Source organism: Montipora capricornis, chromosome 2 (assembly GCF_036669925.1).
Source record: "Montipora capricornis isolate CH-2021 chromosome 2, ASM3666992v2, whole genome shotgun sequence".
NCBI classification, from domain to species: domain Eukaryota; kingdom Metazoa; phylum Cnidaria; class Anthozoa; order Scleractinia; family Acroporidae; genus Montipora; species Montipora capricornis.
The window spans coordinates 35141826-35161825 of NC_090884.1; the positions used below are offsets into that span (position 1 = coordinate 35141826).

Sequence of the window (20000 nt, forward strand, 5' to 3'; positions counted from 1 at the left end):
CTGGATGTTACAGTAGTGTCAAGATCATGTATGTAATGAAAAGAGGGAGGAGTGCCCGGGGGGGGGGGGGGGGACTCCCATATGAAACAGACGGCGATGCTCGTCGTCTTGCTTAGGGGTGTAAATTTTGGATTTTGGTCTCGCTTAGGGTGTTCCGGGCAAAGCGCCAATATTTTATGCCACCAAGGTCTCGTTTGGGGTTCCGCGAAGTAACGCAGAATTACGCGAAGAGAAACAGAAGTCAAATTTCCTTTTAAATTTTCTTTTTAGATAAAAGCATTCGATGATTATGCCTTTTTATCATTAAAATTCATTGCATGTCGTATTTTTGTGTTTTTAAACGGTCTCTTTTAGGGGTCAAAATTTGCTTAAGCCACGCCTAGATTGGTCTCCTTTAGGGGTTAAATTCAAAATTTCCGACGAGCATCCCCGTCTGTTTCATATGGGAGTCCCACCCCCGGGGAGGAGTGTTGCTGACAGTACTTTGTAAAGTAATCGGCTGTTCGATTCCAGTGGTAAATAACAAAGGTCAATGATATTGACATGTCACAGGCATTTTGGTTTTCTTAATTTAGCGCGGGTGGCCGTATTAACGGGGTGAAATTATAGAGGATTCTACTGTTTGGGATTTAAAATTGTGGCCGTTGGTCGTATTAACGGGTGACTGCTTAACGAGGGTTTTCTATCGGAGAATGTATGGCCGTTTTGCCGGGCCAAAAAAAGTGGCTGCAATAACGAGGTGACCGTATTACCGAGGTGGCCGTATTAAAGGCGTGGTTCCACTGTAGCAACGTTTAATGATTCTTGTTTCTGACTGCAGAATTTCTGAAACTTTGAAACGCCTGAAAAGGTAGTTCAAGATTTCCGACGGGAAAATTAAATTCGTTGTCTAGGGTAAAGTCATTAAAAATGTCTATAAATTTGAAAGATTTCGTATGCATTTAAAAATGAAGATATTGACACGTCTCAACCTTCCAATCAAACGGAGTAGCGCCCTTTTACTGAGCGAGACCAAAATGCGTCAAATGTTTTATTTTTAAGAATTATCTACTCAACTTAAAGTAAATCTAACAGAAACATTAAACCAACTTGAATGATTCTGGTCTTGGTAATAAATTGTGCCATCAGATCAGTCCACTGATCTCGCAAAATAAGTGCATCCAGTCAAAGCTATTGAATGTGCACTCAATGCGTGCCTATCCTGCCAAAATAAGGCGGGAAAATGCGCGGGAAACCCCGCCGCGTTGCTTGCAAAACAAATGATAAAAAGTGATTTTTAAAGAAGAAGTCATATCACTTATTTTGATCATTATATACAATCACGATCAGACCAAAATGACACAAGTGTTTACATAAAGAGTGGGAAGCTTTAATCATCTAAACGAGATGACCGATATTGATGACGTTAAAAACATCGACGCAGGATTAGGAGAAACGGAAAGTCACGAAGCTGGCTGGGCGGTGATTCCCTCCGCGAGGTAAGCTTAAACATTTTGAACTTGTGTCTCACTCTAATTTATTGCTTAACTGGGTTCATATGAAAGGAGATTACTTTTAGAATTTGCATCAGTTTGCATTTCATATGCCTAGCAGGAGTTCTCAAACGGTAAGAAGACAGGAAATAACCAATGACCTCAAAGAAAACTCTTCACGGAGTTTCAGTTCCAATCTCGATAGGTAAGCCGACAATACAACAACAACAATCCCATTTATTTGTATACGATAACTATAAAAGCAGCAGAGCTTATGTAGTCTTCTGAAAAAAAAACTTACTTAACTCTAATCAAACAACGTGTAAAGATCGATCCTCTAAAACATGTGACTTGACTAAATTACACTTCAAACTATGTACGCTTACGTTTTAATTTAAATCAACCTTCGTATCATTGCTTCATACGATCCACAAAACAACACCGCGACATGATTACGATTTTTTGCACAAATTCCGTCCGACGGCGGGCTAGGGCAAGGAACATTTTCTGTCGTAGGCCTTTACTTCCGGGAGCTCTCCCAGGGACCAATAATCTTAAATATTTCGGGACTTTTATACATACATGTTTTCGCTCTCGTTCCTAAACTTATAGACGCCTGAACCTAAAAAACCCCAAATTTCCGGTTGAAGTAGACCGCCCCATCTAAAACAAGATATGGCTTGCAAAAATAGATTTGCATGGGTTTTACAATCGTAACTTTTCAAGCTGCATTCAAATTTATTAACACTATCAAACTGTCTAATTGGTAACCTGGTTGCAATGTGAAATGTAACTATTTTCGCAGACTTTTAATATAAACCCTTTCAATTTCTTTTTTCAGTGCCGTTTCTGACAATACACATGTGCTACCGGTCGGGGTGAGTTATGAAATATTTGTCTCCATTTATTTTTAGCAAATTAGGTGTAGGGGCCTACCAGAACCCGCAAAAACGCGAGGAAATTTGACCAAACAAGCATTAATCCTGAAATGGTCACAAACAGCATAAAAAAGAGCCAAAACCGCGAATTGACTAATCTTACGTCCTCAGACGAGATACTTCGCAATATTCGAAAATCTGGTCTTCTTTTTCACATGTTTTTGCGTGAAACCAAACAGCCGAAATAAGAAATAACCACAACAGACACAAACTCTGAAAGAACACTGATCTTCAATGGCTTTCAATCAATCCTGAAGCACGTGACCATGTTTCAAGGTCATGAGATTCTGATCAATCTGAATGGCGATATCTGCAAATTGAAAACCGCAATGCCTCCCTGTTAAGTATTTCTGTTTGCTGCAAAGAAATGAATTCTTATGAAATGGGTGCATGCAGCAGTTTTGAAACAAATTTCACTCCATCATCACTCAACCCCACATCTCTTTAAAGGTTTGTAGCAAAATTGTGACAAGATCCTCCTTGGATGATGTTGCATATGGCTGTAAAAAACTTAGCACGTCGGCACTTCTTATGGGCAGTCTTCCACACCCTTCAAAATTGACGAAAAGGAAGCAGAAAAGCTCCAAGAGTCTTCGATCAGCACGCCACAATCAATGTGGTTTTGATGTTGGAGCGCACGTGGCACAGCTAAAACGAAAGCATGCGGAATTTAACTGGTAAAGTCAAGAGTGAGACCTTAATGATTCTATATGGGTGGCAGCTGTTGTGATTTATCCCTGAAGATAACCTCAGTCTCCTATTAAAGAATTTCGTCCCCCTCCCAGTCGATCTCATCAACCACACGAAGAAGACTTATGTACATGTTGCCCACAGCTGTACCACATAATGCCATAAACTACTCCCACCTTAAGGGGTCATGAGATCAACTGGGAGGGAGTTACAATTCTTGATCAGGAGGCCAGTCAGATCAAAAGAAAAAAGGATGCCATCCAGATCAGGCACCATTATCAAGTCATTTGGCTGATGAAGGCTGCGCTATATAGTTGAAAGCTTAGATTTTTAAATCGTTCAAAATTTTGTAAAAATTATATGAAATCAAAACAATCACATTCAAGTAGATAATAATAATAATAATAATAATAATAATAATAATAATAATAATAATAATAATAATAATAATAAAATTTATTTATACCGGACAAATTCAACTATGCAGTTTTCAAATGCGCCTTACAATAAAAGAACAATATATAACACTATATAGTCAAAATTACATGAATGAATAATTATCTAGTCTATAAATTACAATACTAAGCCTGTTTCATTTTTCAAAGGCTTCCTTCGCACTCAAGAGATGACATCACATCTCCCTCAAGTGCTGTTGATGAGGAACCTTTCCCAGCCAGGAGTATTGGTCCTCAATGTGTTCCTGGTACCCCTACATTAGGAACTGATGACTTTTATGAGTTGCAAAGTGACAATTCTGAATGGCCATTGCGACTACCAACTTTCCGCAGCAGTGAAAGTGCAGTGCTAGATTTCTTCCTGGATCAAAATAGGGTAAAGTATTATAATATTGCTAATTAACTGAAATACATACTATAGCAGTTGTTCTGACATGTTAAAGATGATAGACAAATGAACAAAGGGCTCAAAAGGTAGCAGCATTTATTTTCATCTAATGAATTCTAACTGTAAGTGATTCACTTTCTAAAGGATTTCAGTTACCCAAAATGCAATAATACTATTGATACAAGACATGTTATGCCCTCTTTTTTTGCTGCTTTCATTTTACAGCATTCTATGGTACCTTCAAGACTTTTCAGTGTACCTTCATTTGCAGTTGCTACAAGGGAAAGATCACAAAAAGATCAACAGTTACTTCAAGACAACGAATGCATTACCATATCCTTTTATACTCACTATTTCCAATATTATGGCCACTAACGCAGCTAAATAGAAAGGGCATTTTCAGCAATTACAACCAATCAAAGCAGAAATGTCATAACCATTACTTCCCTTTTTCTTACCATTAACGTAATTTGTTAATTACGCACAAAAGTAGATTCAGGATGTACAATGTACAACATTGAACAACAACATCATAAAATTAATGTTGATAATGCAACCAAATCAATGACACCTTTCCTTGAATATGGTAGTTCGAGGTTGTTATCAGTTACTGCCCTTATTTAGGGTGCGTTTGATTGACTGTATTCTGGAATAGGGATACATAAACATGGAATAAAAGTGAGATTTACACTAAATTGTCAAACACCTGCTAATATGCTATTTTAAACATATCTTTATTATCCTTGTTGCTTCCAAACACCAAACATACTGTTTTAAATCATCACTCTATGAATTCTTATTCTGGAATAGAGTCGATCAAACCCACCCTTTGTCATTCTCTGGTATAATAGGATACCTTTGGGGAGGGTTGATCCAATCCAATTCCTGCTGTTAAACAATTTCCCTACAGATGGTCATTACTATTGACTGTAGTGTTTCAAAATTATTTTTCGGCGAAAAAAGCCCTTTCACTTACTCCCACTTATGCCTGTGGAGCTTTTGATTTGGTTGAAATTGACTACCACAGTTTTTCGGATACAAGGCGCACTCAGTTATAAGACACATCTTTAACTTTCAAACTTGATGGCATTTACGTCACGAACTGAAAATCTCATCAAAATACTTGCTTATAAGACGCATCTCAAATAGAGGAATTTGCTTCAACTCAATAGGTACCGGTAGGCTGGATCCCTTCTGTTGCAGGACCAGTTTAGGAAGACCATTTACAAAGTGGCTCCTTAACTTAACATACGATTTTCAAAATACCAGTCTTTCAGCCCTCAGGACTTCTTTGGAAAGTGAACCACCAACTTCAACACCATGGTTGAACAATCCTCATTTTTCACCAGAATATCCCACCTGTTTTCCACTACCAAAAGTTCAGAAAGAAGAATGATTCTCAGTCTCCATGATATTATATGACTATGCTTTGTAAAAACATTGAGTGAGTGATAAAATTGGATTGATCACACTACGTTTTTAGTACTTTGCTTCCTTGCTGAGTAAATTAAATATAGGCATTCAAATGTCATAAATAAAATTGAATTAAATCTATTTTCAATTCCTGAATGAGATAAACTTGGAAGCGATTCAAAGAAATAAAGTTGTCATAAATAAATATACTATTGATAAGCACTCATTAACTGGCCCTGAAGGAAACAGTGAGTTTTGTTTCCTTAACCCATTGACCCCTGATTGACAAGTAAAATCATCTGGTGTTAGAAAGAGTAAAATCTGTTAAGTCCTTAGCACAGGAGTCAATGTCAATGTCAATGTTCCCGTGAGGAATGAATCAACAATGAAATGATATACGAATTCGATAATATATGAACTGTGGATATGAAATCAAGTGAAGCTATTAATCTTCGCAGTTGTGAAAGCAATTTTTGCAATTGTGTAGAGAAGCCCGAAAAGGACTTCAATGGGATTTGAACCCGCGACCCCGCGATCCCAGTGCGACGCTCCAACCAAGCTATGAAGCCACTGACACTGGGACCTGGGAGCTCATATATATCATTTTATCGTTGATTCATTCCTCACGGGAACATTAGAACCCACAAATGACCAGTTCCCAGCGTCAGTGGCTTCATAGCTCAGTTGGTTGGAGCATCACACCGGTATCGCAGGGACGTGGGTTCAAATCCCGTTGAAGTCCTGAGTTTTTCGGGCTTCTCTATGCAATTGCAAAAATTGCGTTCACAACTGCGAAGATCATAGCTTCACTTGACTGGTAAATTTGTTGGGCTCGTTTGCTCCGGTGAAGGACTCGATAAATTAAATGATATGAATGTATATTTGAAGTGCGGGTTATAGACGAATCCCTTTGGAGTCATCGATTTGAAATGGATGGTATATAGGTGTCTATAAGAGACAATTGCTTAAATCAGTAGCCCATAACTATAAGCAAACAACAGTCCTATATTCCTGTTAAGAAGGAGAGCAGGAGCCCGAGCCCGAGCTCAATAACAAATCTCAAGAAACCGGCTGTTTTTTTTTTTTTTTTTGCGGAAAAGGTAGTCTGTAAAAATTACAGTATAGATTGTAGTCTATATAGATGTTAAATGCCATGACAAAGGTCGTAGTTATGGGCTCCAGCTTAAATACAAGTGCAAGCATTGCTTCTCTCTTTCATCTGAAGATTTCTCTGCTGGTGGGTCCATGAAGGGGTCCATGTTTTGTATACGTCCTATCCCTTACAAAGAGCCCTGATTTCAAAAACGTCCCAGGAGCATGGCGGGAACTCGGCGCTTGTCCTCTCTTCTCCCTTTACCCCTAAAATTTTTGCCCCCTCTCATTGATAAAGATATCGTTGACGTCAAATGTTGTTGTAAATGTACGTAACTAACGTTATTAGCAACCCAAACAGACGGCTGCTCAAAACATTTAGGCTCTGTTCCACTATGAAGAACAAAAGGCATGTCTTGTAAACAGATCGACCTGTTCTCAGCCTATTTCTAAAAGCTTCAGTTCCTGAGGTTGAAACGGCAGCGACAACATTGTATATCTCTGTCAGATTTATCCATGGGTGATGTATGCCTACGTATTACACAATAATAAGCAATGTCAGCAAGACACATACCAATCAATGAATCTACGTAAAACGCCTCCATGTTCACACCCCCGCACACACTGCGTTACACCAGGACCGAGAGAGGCTTGGATCTAGAGGAAATAAATATGGCCGCTACCATAGCATATACTTAGATCTCTTGCGTTGTGGAAGAATATGGATTCGCCTTCGAGAGGCCCTCCGGTTGTCCATGGTATAAAACTTACACGGGTCAGTACCATAGAACATATCACAATCCTTGGTGGTCGGCGCTTCGTTTTATGATTGCGACTTAACTGATTTGGCCTTGCTCAAAATTAGGGTTACATCACGAGTATAGATCTGTTTAATTTGTCTATTGCAGGATTCTAGTCTTAAAATTGTGCGTGTTGTAGTTCTTAAGGGAACTGATTTAGCCAAGAAGGACATTTTTGGTTTAAGGTAAGACTTACAGGATGCTTAAAGAATTCGAGCCATTAATTTGATTGGTCGTCTTTTGATAAGCTTGTATTTTAGAGAGGCGAATCGAATGTCATGGGATTAGCGTGGTGGAATTGATCATTTTGCTTTGCATCGACATGCAATGTATGTAGTCACAGTAGAGTGATTCAGAGCTTGACCGCGCAGTTCGTCTACATGCATAAACTTACCAGAATTATCTTGCTTTGTCTTTTATTATCAATGTACACTGTAGTACAGACTGTACGTGTAATTCAATGACACATTATATTGCTTTGACTGAAGATTGTGTGTAATAAAAATATATTTTACACTGAAATTATGAACGATACTTTAGAAATTAAATCAACATCTGTGAGAACAAGCATTGTCATAATGAACGATCGATAGTTATTATTATTTATGCTGACATTGAAAACAGTTCTGAAAACCAAGATTTGCTCGCTAGACTTTTTTGTTAAGATTGGGAAGCTGTCGATGTAGCATTAAATAATTTGTAAGCTCGTGTGCAACAATCCAGATTTATTAAGCAGCTACCTTTTAAAATGCAAACCAGTTGTTGCATTCTGGACAACCCAAGGAGATGGGATGAATTCTGCTTATTTTGAGTGGAGCTTGTGCCACTTCTGTTGTACAATTTACATACAGTACAGTGAATTACTGTACTTGTCTATTGTAGACATGATGGCATGTGTGCTTTAGTGATAGAGACAGTCAGTTTAAGTACACAAGTAGGTATATAATTATCTGCTATTGTTTAGAATTTCCTGGTACTAACATCCGATTGTTGGTTTTAGTGATCCATACTGCAAAATAAAATTGTTTCAAGGAGATAGAGATTATGGAGAAATTGATTCTGTTATTACTGAAACTATTAAAAAGGTAACTGAAGGATACTTAAGGTACTAGACTGTTGTTGTTTTTTTTTAAATTTTGGATTGTACTATTAAACAACTCCTACTAACCAAGTTTAAGGTCTGTAACGTAAGATACGGGTTGAGCTTTTTCAACGGGGAAAAACTTGTAAGGATCCGTAACTTACAGCATAGACCAAGAAAACAAGGTGAGTAAGATGTTAATTTGATTGTATCTCTGAGGTAATTAGGCATGTGGGAAAGGAAAACGGTTGAAGTCGAGTAGCCTGTGTACAGACCGCCCCTCCCCTCAAAAAAAAATCGGAGAGGAACGGTCTGTGATTTACCATTGATAATCGTGTTCCATACCACATGATTTTTCCTGGAATGTGTGGAAAATTATTTGATTGGTTATTACCCATCGATCATTACATCATTGAAACAACGAGTTTTGATTGCCTTTTATTTTTATTTCTCCACATCAACACTGTGAGAACCACCGTGAGAGATTTTACGATGAGTTCGTTCGTGTGTACTTTGAGCAGGGTACAATAAAAATCTTTTTGATTGTCAAAGAGGTTTTTCTTTTAAAGTACGAGCGGAATTGTTATCTATGGAGTGTAAAGTGGAAATCGATTCGACGTACATTTGTAGGAATTGTCAGCGCAAAAGAAACAAAAGCGCTCTTCACGAGGTGAATATAGCACTATTCAAAAGATTGTCCTCTCGAAAACCATTCTCAAGTACAATCTACAAAGCGTGATGGCATGGAAGATTTGAGAATGTACACACCGAGGAAAATAACAGCTCATCGGCAACGATCTGTGCTGTTTTGAAGATCAGAGCCGTACCTGGTTGGAAGACTTGCAAATACATCCTCTCCTTTAAAGAGTGCTTCTATGCTATAAAGCCAAGGTATCTTAAAACTATCGGAGACGCTCTTCGATGCACGTTTGAAATCTACCTCATTGACCACCATTTTGAGAATTTAGCTCCAAACGAAATATGAGCCACGCAAATTTTGGTCAGCGTAGATTACTAAATACCGTATGCAAAATTATTCCGGAACACGATTACTAACGATTACGATTACGATTACTGAGGGGAGGGGCGGTCTGTACACAGGCTAAAGTCGAGTAGAATGTTCAACTGTCACAAGTGTTAGATTCAAACAGTTTCACCAGTTAACTTCACATAAACAACATGAATAACGTGCTAGAAAATGTTGCATCAAAATTTCAAATTTAGCAGGTTTAACAAGAGGCTGTAGTCTGTAAAGTATGGCCTGCTAAAGTAGCCAATCAAAAGTGCACGTACTATCTGAGAGGTATAATAATGTCCCTTATTTCATGCTCATGCAATGTCATGATCTTATTGGTACTCAGGAATAATTTCTTTTGAAATTATCGCTGTTCTTACTCTTCTGTCTGATTGAACCCATCTGGTTTTATGAATATTGTAGCCAGTCTCTTAGTGGATTACAGGATGGCCAACTCATCATCATCATAATAACACTTGAATAATTTGTTTTTCACATTTTTTTATTGTCCACTTGTAGACGTTACATCCAGATTGGAATCAACAATTCCTCTTTAGGGTATGTCTTAAAAAACTGCTTTGTTTAAAATTGAAGGGCTAAACACACAATATGCACATATCACATGCAAAAAAAACCTGGGTGGAGAGAGGCACCATGAGAGTAAAGTGTCTTGCCCAAGAACACAACACGATGTTCCTGGCCAGGGCCCAAACCCAGACTACTCGATCCGGAGTCTGGCGCGCCTCCCACAATTTGCCAGTACCCATTTATACACCTTTACTGGCAAGTTTAATGCTGGGTGTAGTCCTGCTATGGACTAGCATCCCATCCAGGGGGGAGTAGAAATACTCCTAGTCGCTTCATGCTACGAAAACCAGGGGTATTAGCTCTGGTGTTTTTGGCCACTGGCTCGTAAGCAGACTTTTTTTTTTTACATGCAAAAAACCCAGATGGAGAAAATACTACATGGTTCCACTTGCCTTGACCCTTAAGCAATGACTTGCAACAGCTGCAAAATTTATTTGTTGGTCAGGATCTGTTGAAATTTGACCAGGATTTAGCAAAAACAACCAAGATGTCAGAAACAGACCTTCTGAAAAGATACAATTAAAAAAGAGAAATTGTGTGGTTTTTACCTGAGCTATTTAAGTTTGTTGTACTAGGTTTTGGAGTAAGAAAACCACTTTTGAGTTGCTCTAAAGACAATAATTAAGCCTCTATTCTTAAACTTGGATTAAAAAGACAAATCAAATAAGAACAATGCGCGGTCTTATCCATGACCTTGGCTCAACTAAACTGGATACGAAACACAGTTAGACTACATAATACGAAAATTGCACATTTTCAGTAGCCTGACTTAAACTTTATGCACAGCAAATTGCTGTTCATATCACAAATTTGGCGGAAGATCTATGGGATCATGTCTTCTGATTCGGAGGAAGAGCAGGCATTTTCACTATGAACTTATCCATGAAAACCTTTGTTTCAACTCTTTTGGTTTCATTTATGCTGACATACATCAGCAATTCTGATTCGGCAACTTGAAGAAAAGGATTTGTTTGCGCTGTACCAGTAGGCTTTCAACTCTTTTAGATTGAAAACTAGAACCAGGCCTCATAGTTGCAAAAGAGGATACCAGCACCTTGAACTTGATTGTTTACTAAAACAAAAAAGTTTCCAAAAGTGCATTTTGGTTTATTTTGTGAAATTTGTGTCATTCATCTTCATAAATGTGATGTTTGCCTGTGGTGACAGCGGAGTCAGGGGAACCACATTTTTTGAAAAACTGGCACATTTCCTCGCACTTGTGTGCCTCAGTCTAAGAAATTGAGAAAATGGAATGTGTTGTGGATGAGAGGATGAATGCAGCAAATAGTTTATTGGGAATGTGCATCATTAGATGCTTGTGATATTTTAAAAGTTTTTTTTAGTAATCTCATAACATCACTGGTGTGAGATAATGAGAATTTCTGTCCAGGTAATATTTTTTATTTCACCACATGTAACTTGAAGAGGTATGTACATCATGTTCATGTAAAATAATTTTACATGAACATTACTTTTGGTAATATTAATATTTATAAACACACCCCGTGGATGATGTTTTCTCTTTACAAGAAGATTATGGAATAAACCTGCTAAAGTATTAAAATTCAATAAGTGATCTTGTTATATAGCTTAACTTTTTCCCCCAACAGTGTGTGCTCTCATTGGTTACTTGAGGTTACATGACATCTAACAATAAAACTGTTTCCTGCCAAAAGTCTCTGAGCGGGCAACATTGCAAAATCTGTGATGTCAGAGGGTAACAGTGCATGCAATGTTACCCACGAATGTTGACCGACGACCGCCATTGCTGTTGCCGTTGCACATTTTTCTTTTTGTGCTATGTAACTAAGCACTTTTAAAATGACTGGTCCCTCAGGAAACAGTTAATTTTGTTTCCCTCGGCTATGCCTCGGCGAAACACTGATATTCTCTGGAAACAAAATTGACTGTGTCCTGAGGGACCAGTCATTAAGTGTTTCCTGCATCAAAGCTATGTTACCTCCTTTCATGGCAAATGAAAGGAGGGGACCTGGGAGAAATTCATTACTAATAGTTGATTAATACATGTAAATCTAACCAAACATGTAATGTACTAACTTCGTATATGTTCTTGTTAAAGTTAAAATAACTTTCATTGAAACTGCACTGTACAATTAGGCAAGAGCAAATCTTAGATCAAACTAAGAATAAAGTAAGCATTCAGTAATACACAGTTGTGAAGGATAGTATTCTTTATTAAAATGTTGCTTTTAACTGAATTTTCCTCTTCAACTGAAGGTGAACCCAAGTGTTAACAGACTTCTGTTTGAAGTATTTGATGAAAACAGAGTGGTGAGTATGATATTTAAATTAGGGAGCTTAAACCAATGGCGACGGCGACGAGAACGTCACAAATTTTTATATTTAGTGGGCAAAAACAAAAGCTTTGCACACCTTGCATGTGTGTTTTTCATTTTTGTCCATTTCGTTGCTGTCGTCAGCAAAACAACAACGTGAAATAGCTAAGTTTGAGCCTGGTTTTATGAAGAACGTCAGCATTTGAGTATAAATTTTCATGATCTCCCCTTAATTTAACAGCCATTTCAACCAGTGTCATTTTTGAGGAACTACCACACCCTTGTCACATTAAAAAGGTTGAAATAGTCACAAAGTGATTACAATACCATGAATTTACATTTTGAGATGACGATCTTGTTGTCGTCGCCGTCGTCGTTGCTGAAACTCCCTAATAACTGAAGTCTTTATGTCTGTTTATGACCATTTTCATTTTACGCAACTACGACTCATACATTTTGACTATAGGAAATACAAGACATACATTTTGACTATAGGAAATACAAGACAATATGTTTATTTTTAAGCAGAAATTTATCATACATGTATGTGGGTTTCCTTATAAGACCACTGGTCCATTATCTAGTTAAACAATCCTGTCTTTTAAGAAGTCATTTTCATTGCAGCCTTGTGATGGGAGATAAGTCATATGTTACATGGTTGACTACTTACTTCAGTGTTGGAGATTATTTTATGGTTAAATGTGCCAGGAAGAAAAAAAGGATCTTAGCTAATCCTGAAGAAGTAAAGCTCCGTGAATTATCTTTTTGTGCATTATTAAACCTAGATTGTTTACATTAATTTTTGTATTAATTTCAATATTTCTTGCTCAAAGTACAGTGAATATTGTAAACTTGTATTTAATACTAACAGTAGCTGACATTTTTCTCTGTAGATATCTGAGCTGCAGGGTGTCTAGCCATATTTAATTATTACACTGGATTCATTTTTTGAAAATTATTTGTACAAATGTATGCATTTACACATCTAGCATATTGGGAGGACTTTGTGATTTCTTGGCTATGTTTTGGAAGCATTCAATTTAATTTTGATCAGACAATTACCTTACTGCTGCCTATATAGTTTTGACATTTAATAAGACAATAATAATGTCATTAATTCTTTTGGTCTATTGTGCGGTCAAAACATTGCCTAATGTACCTGCTTCTATTACATGTTATTTAATAACTTAGTACATTATTTTATCAATATACATGTAGCACTTGCTATTTGGTTGCGTTAGATTAAAATATCTTTCCATGGAAAAGACCGAAAAATTTTTAGGAACAGAACTACAACACAATAGACTGTACTTACATGTAGTCATTTAATCTGTTTTGATTTTAGACCAGAGACGACTTTCTTGGTGAAGTGGAATTTGGACTCACTTCACTACCGGTAATAAACAAATTAATGTGGATACTCTTTTCAAAAGTGTAAAATGTAGTATTATTAACTGCACTGTGCACCCTCAGATTTACAAAATGCTAAAGAAGTGCAGGGGAAAATAGTTGTTTTAAGTGATTGTTTCAGTGTAGTGAGGTATGATTGTGCAAAACAGACATTATTATATTATTTAAAAGAACAATAGGATGGATGTAATAATAATAATAATAATAATAATAATAATAATAATAATAATAATAATAATAATGATAATGATAATAATAATAATAATAATAATGGAAGGGTACATGTATACAGTGAAAGTGATACCATCGGTGGTCGGTTCTTTAGGAGAAAAAACTGGAAAAAAAAGCAAGGGAAATGTTATGGGCGAGTAAAACGATAATAAGGAAAGTTATGTCTGGACTGTTGAGTATTGTTGAAATGAGATGTCTTTCAAAGTTATTGACAACCTTTGGCTGTAAATGTTCTTCCCTCCCGTGCCCCACCTACATGTAGTGTATAGCTAACCAAGGCGATCCTGTGTGATTCCCAAGCAGGGAAAGTGACAGACTACCAGTGTACTGTATGGTTGGTTACAATGTAATTTAGACAGATGATGATAATAGTAATGATGATGATGATGATGATGATGATGATGATGATGATGATGATGATGATGATGATGATGATGATAATAATAATAATTATAAATAATAATTGTATTGCTCATTGATGTTGCAAACATTTCAATGTATGGATCCCTGTTCTGTGCTAAATATTATTGTTGTTGTAACTTTGCCCAAGCTGGAGATTATTGTCCATTTGTAATGTTTAGGGGTTCATTATCAGGACTGTGAAACTGATATGGCATGTACAATGGTTATTTAAGTTTAATGGTGTATTTTCAGATTGAGGGGCCAAATGCCCAGATCCATGCGGGATGTTATAGGCTGAAGCCAAGAAGGTAATGTCAAGTTTACAATATGAGCAGAACTCTTGTGTCACTTTGACAAAGTTTGAGCGTGTAGTACATGTACATGTATAATAGCTGTGATACAAGTATTATAAACCATTAATTTTAATGTCAGCATTCAGTTAACTTAATATGTGTAATTATTATAATTTTAATTTGTAGTACAGTGCATGGGAGTTTTGTACATTTAGCAAATTTTAATAATGACTGAATATGCTTCTGTTAATAGAGAGATAATTGTACTAGTTGTGCAGCCATTCAAAGTTCTTTTGTTTTCAATAATTGAAAACAAAAGAACCTTGAATCAGGTCAGTCATTAAATTTGCTAAATGTACAAAACTCCTATGCACAGTACCACAAATTAAAATAATAATTACACAGTCATATTAAGTTAACTGAATGCTGACATTTTATGAATTATTTATAATGATCAAGTTGAATTGTCTACATGCTGTATTGGTCAAATGGATGCTTTCCTTAACGTTTAATTTTAAATGTTATGTACACCATTGTGTCCATAATTGGTGGCTTACATTTGATTTACATGTGAATGGATTTTTGTGATTTTATTAATTTTGTGGAACCTTATTGTTAAGTGCCAACTGCTAAACTGCATTTTGGCCTTCATCAGTCAAACTTCCGATGCTACACGGAGAGTTGACCTGAGACCATGGATGCCAAAATCAACTGATGCATGATGTACATGTAACCTACCAATCAGCATCTTTGGCATCCTCGTAAATGTATCGTGGGAACGTAAAGAAGCCAGGTGGCTTATGAACAAAGGTGCCCTAAAATGATAAACTCTTTGTTTGCCCTCCCAAAGTTTGCATAAGCACTGTTGTTATTTTCTCTTAGGACCATTGTAAGTCCCAAGAGAAACTGGAAACAATACTTATGCAAAATTTTGGAGTGCAAACAAAGAGTGTTATGGTATTTTCCTGTGGGACGTAAAAGAACCCGCACACTTGTCGCAAAGAGTAGGGCATGTAGTTCCCGGTGTTGTGGTCTGTCTTCTGTGGTATATCATGGTTGGGAGGGTAAAACAGGGGGGGGGGGGGGGGACACTTTCGGGAGGTGGGATCAAACTTCCAGACTATGGTCGGAAATTTGATTGATGGAAACCAAATCACAGTTTGGCACTCAAATGGAATTTGATGAGTAGACTTCGATCTTAGTGTAGTAGCTATCCTGCTCATGTTACAGTCTTTCAAGTGAAATGATCATGATTTCCATTGTGCAAATAATTTACATGTATGGCTGTACCATGCTCTGACAAAGCTAGTAGATACATGGACACGAAGTGTTATGAGAGGGCCAAAAAGTATTTGGTAGTGTAGCAATAAAGGCTTTGTATGAGTTTGCATTGGGCATAATTGAGGTTCAGCACTCTCTTCAACTACTGTGTCAGTAATGTTTGTCTCTTCTCATTATTTTAACTATGCAGTAGCAAATCTCGAGTGAGTGGCAATTTGCAGTTAAAGCTCTCATATCTCTCATCTTCTGATGTTCCTCAAAGAGAGACTCCTGCTGGTAAGCAAAGCTGTTTTGTTTATTTTATATACTGCCCAATACCAAGGCTTTGGTAAGAAACCTTAGTTGCTGGGGTCACTCTTTCCTACCCTGTCCTGTATTTCAAGCCTTGCTGGATCTGAAATGAACCCTCGCAATTTATTTTTTTCCCTTTAAATGGGAACTCCAACCATAGAAAAATATTCCTTTAAACCATTGAAAAAACCTGTTTATAGTCAAATTTGTTCATTTGTTCAATTGAACTCTAGGGGTCTTATTTTCTTGTACAAATTTCATGTGTTATTATGTTATTTGCTGGATGGCAAGTCCGTATTGGGAAAAACTGTGCCTGAGGTCTTGCTTATGTACTAAGACCAAGTATCTAAGAAGGTGGCAATTGGAACATTTTTAGTGGAAAATAAGGGATTCTATTTTTTTTCTGATAGAAAGCTGTTCTTTGACAATTTTTCATGCAAAATCTAGGATATTTCCTATTGTTTAGTCATATTTTTTGTTGGAGTGGAGGTTTCCTTTTACACCCTACAACTTGCATCTCTGCCTTCTTGTTTACTTTCAAATTATTATTTTAGCAGTATCTTAAAAGGTTGTCATGTATTGTAACTAGTGCTGCTGAATTAAAACTGGTAAGGGAGAATGTGTTAATTTCACAGAGAGAACAACAGTGACTGGTTCAGATTCTAACTTAACATTTGTTGAAAACCACTATCCAGCTCCGTCAGCAGTGGCACAGCCCAGTGCTCCATCCCTGGATGCTATTGATGGTCTGGCATCTCCTTCATCACCTAATATGCAAGTTGAGGTAGGTTGAATTGGTTGATACTTATACAGATATCATAGATAAATACTCACATTAAAATACCTACTGTAGTGTGTTTAATTTGAGCTTTAATATAGACAAGACAAGACAAGACAACTTTATTACATTTTTGCACATAATACAGCAATAACAGGTCTGGCACCGCAGGTAGCAAAAGCTAATCGAAGCGGGCCAGGAAAAATAAAAATAAATGAAATTTGCTAACCTTTGTTTAAAGGAAAAGGAAACGTATTACAGAAAAGGCAAAAGAAGAAATACTTAAGAGAAACTCGTATTGCACTGGTTCATTTAGGCTACATAGCAAAATGCGAAGAATCTGGGACAGAACAGGATCGGAAAATAAGGATGTACAGCTATGAGGAGTTTTTCTTCCATCTGGGACCTGCATTGTCATATACATGAACGACAAAGACAGGGAAATTCCGTAATGAAGTTGCCATGAAGGTTGTGATTGTGCCATTACCTGGGTCTTTATATTGAATAATTTGAGGGTAACTGCCTTGGTTTACTCAAAATTGGTCAGGGGACTTCTACTGTGGTACATTATAAGCAACTAAGTTTATTTTCATTGTGGAGAGAGCTTCATCTATGTTGACAGATACAATGTTGGGCAACTAAAATATATAAATTCATGATGCACTACACTTAAGGGTGGAACTCAACAGTATGAGCTTATTCAGTCACATGTTTTTAACTTAATGTATGGTCATAATTAACGACACTAAAACCATTAGTCTTTTAATTCTTTAGACTCTTCCTGATGTTGAAGAGCCTTCCAGGGTCTCGTCGCGACCTCAGGAGCCCCTTCCGCAAGGGTGGGAGGAAAGACAGGTGAGTTAGAAACCATTATTGGCATTTGCGCATACGTTCTGCCCATCTCGAGATACTCGGGTTTCCTATCAGTTATGCTTACTAATACAGGGATATTTTTGCACATTTTAAAAATATCTGGAAAAAGTAGATCTTAGTAAGTACTCTAGGTATCCAAAAAGAAAATTGGGGGTAACCATGAATTTTTGAGCGATAATTAAGCTTCAGTTAGAGAAAGAACTCCATACATTGCTTTATATTTTAAAGCTGTTTGCAAATATTATTCATGAAATACAGTATCTTTGAAAAATGCGTGGTTACCCCCTATTTTCTTTTTGGATTTCAATAACACCTGTTAAGATCTACATTTCCTGCATAGTCATAAACCGGGGCAAAAATATCTTTGAATTAGTAGGCACAGTCCTTAAAACCTCGGAACTAGTTTTCAAATTAATTAAGCTTTTAACATTCCACTTGTTAAGCCAAGCTTTGTTATTAAAGCCTTCTTACTTGGTTAGCAAGAAAAAAGAATGCAAGCTCCAGCTGTTAAACTGTAAATATACTGTGACTATAATGTTTTAGAACAATGTAAGACCATTTAGCATGTTGTTTAGATGACCTGGACTTTTTGGTTTGAAGAAGGCAGCAGCTTTAGACGTGTTTTATATAAGCTGTATCCAAAGCCGTAAGGGCGATTATTGAAACAGTTTAATCTGTGTTAAACAAAACCGTGTTACAGGTGAAGCCATTTCGATTTTGCCTAAACCCGATATATCATTGCTGTTATTTGTCAAAGGCAGTGGCGATAGTTCAGCAGAAAACGAGAAAAGCACTTGGAGTATCTACTTGAAGCAACTTTCTTCTTGAAAATTCCGTAAAGTGAACCGCAATCTAGATTTCCCTTTGTTTAAATAAACGGTCCCTCAAGTTATGGAGACTTAGCTAGTTTGAAGTGAAAAGGTTTGCTGATTCCATATAATCGTAATTGAAACTAAAGGCAACTTTACTGTAAGTACCAGGTTCAACAATTTTTGTGTACTTTACAGGATGCTAATGGAAGAACATTTTATATTGATCATACAACAAGATCAACCGCCTGGGTTAGACCTACAGGACGAAGGTAATTCAGTTATTAAAAAGATAATCACAGGTACTGAATTAAATTACTAAAAGTAAAAACCAAACATTGATTAAAGTTAACTTTTATTATTTAAAATAAAATGAAATTTACATTTTATTTTAAAATTAAATTACTGAAAATAAGTAATACGTAAGGTTGTTGGCACAGCGGGGAGAGCGTCTTTTATCATCATGTTGTTCCTTGTTTCAATTCCCTGACCTTACTCTCTTTTGTGGGTAGAGAAAGATTGTTGGTTCTTTTTTACTACTTCAAATGGTACTCTGGTTATCCCCTCTCATTGAAAAGTCAACGTCAAATTGACTCGATCCTGACACTTCGTTTTTTTGGGTGGATGACATACATTTCCTCTTTTTGCAACGCCGTAGTCAAACCTTTCGAGGACTTTACTACTTTACTACTTTACTACTGCTTCATCGTGCCCTTAGGTAGCCCAACAGTTTATCTTCATCGTCTTCGTCGGTTATTCTTTAATAAAACGGAGATTGAAGCAACTCCAGAGATGAATACCAAACAAAACGTCGGACCTTCTCAGCGATTCGTTTGGTATACCTGTTTGGTTTATTTTCCATTTTCAGTCAAACAACCCATCAACATGAAATAGAAGAAAATGATGCTAGAAGAGAAAGGAACTTCAGGATACGTCGCCACCTGAGTATTGATGAAGGTGCACCATCTACAGACAATACAGAAGCTAGTCAGGTTGGTGTGCCTAGGCACTACAGTGAGCGATATGGGGGAGTAGGGATGGTGCAGTGCTGAGAGCACTCGCCTCCCACCAGTGCGGCCCAGGTTCGATTCCCAGATCCGGTGTCGGTTTTCCCCTCTCAGCAAAAACCAACATGATTTCATAGAGCGGTTTTCAATTGAGTGTCGAAAGTAATTTGCGAATTGCTTTGGTTTATGATTACTTCACTCAGTGATTGGTCCAAAGCTCTCGCGCCACTGTTTTATCCAATCAGAAGTATTTTCCCGCGCTTTGAGTCGGCTACGTGTAATTACTTCGAAGTTTGATTGGTTTACCGGATTGTCTCCGTCCTTTTTGATTGGCTGAAGTAATTACTTTGCTTTTGGTTTTCCGACACTCGAAACTCTCTCTATGTATTAATTTGA

General features: G+C 37.1%; 2 protein-coding genes and 1 long non-coding RNA gene across 4 annotated transcripts in view; 2 read left to right on the forward strand and 1 right to left on the reverse strand.

The window, feature by feature from the left end:
* Positions 1-1691: 1691 nt before the first annotated feature.
* Positions 1692-4467, forward strand: LOC138019839 (uncharacterized). The gene is made up of 3 exons (XM_068866772.1): positions 1692-3087; positions 3706-3931; positions 4169-4467. Exons 1-3 carry the CDS (start codon positions 2942-2944, stop codon positions 4316-4318), a joined length of 522 nt encoding a protein of 173 aa, XP_068722873.1. The 5' UTR covers positions 1692-2941; the 3' UTR covers positions 4319-4467.
* A 658-nt stretch (positions 4468-5125) lies between these two features.
* LOC138019845 (uncharacterized) lies at positions 5126-7071 on the reverse strand. The gene is made up of 2 exons (XR_011126243.1): positions 7023-7071; positions 5126-5312 (listed from the first exon to the last, which is right to left on the reverse strand). It is a non-coding gene; the product is annotated as an uncharacterized lncRNA (long non-coding RNA).
* LOC138019831 (E3 ubiquitin-protein ligase NEDD4-like) overlaps positions 7072-20000 on the forward strand; it is a 28460-nt gene continuing 15531 nt past the window's right edge. The window contains exons 1-12 of one of the 2 annotated variants that reach the window (XM_068866751.1): positions 7072-7223; positions 7357-7433; positions 8249-8333; positions 9864-9902; positions 12171-12224; positions 13575-13625; positions 14525-14580; positions 16037-16122; positions 16773-16921; positions 17690-17770; positions 18796-18869; positions 19466-19589. In XM_068866751.1, coding sequence (XP_068722852.1) covers positions 7170-7223; positions 7357-7433; positions 8249-8333; positions 9864-9902; positions 12171-12224; positions 13575-13625; positions 14525-14580; positions 16037-16122; positions 16773-16921; positions 17690-17770; positions 18796-18869; positions 19466-19589 — 930 coding nt within the window. In that variant the 5' untranslated portion in view covers positions 7072-7169. The remainder of the gene's footprint in view (positions 7224-7356; positions 7434-8248; positions 8334-9863; positions 9903-12170; positions 12225-13574; positions 13626-14524; positions 14581-16036; positions 16123-16772; positions 16922-17689; positions 17771-18795; positions 18870-19465; positions 19590-20000) is intronic. The other variant, XM_068866759.1, reaches the window with a different exon arrangement.

Bases quoted from the DNA above. Each gene is read 5' to 3' on its own strand.
- LOC138019839 (XM_068866772.1), top strand. From the start codon at position 2,942: ATGGGCAGTCTTCCACACCCTTCAAAATTGACGAAAAGGAAGCAGAAA. The intron at 3,088-3,705 runs GTAAAGTCAAGA...CATTTTTCAAAG, and splicing joins AAGCATGCGGAATTTAACTG to GCTTCCTTCGCACTCAAGAG. The intron at 3,932-4,168 runs GTAAAGTATTAT...TTCATTTTACAG, and splicing joins TCTTCCTGGATCAAAATAGG to CATTCTATGGTACCTTCAAG.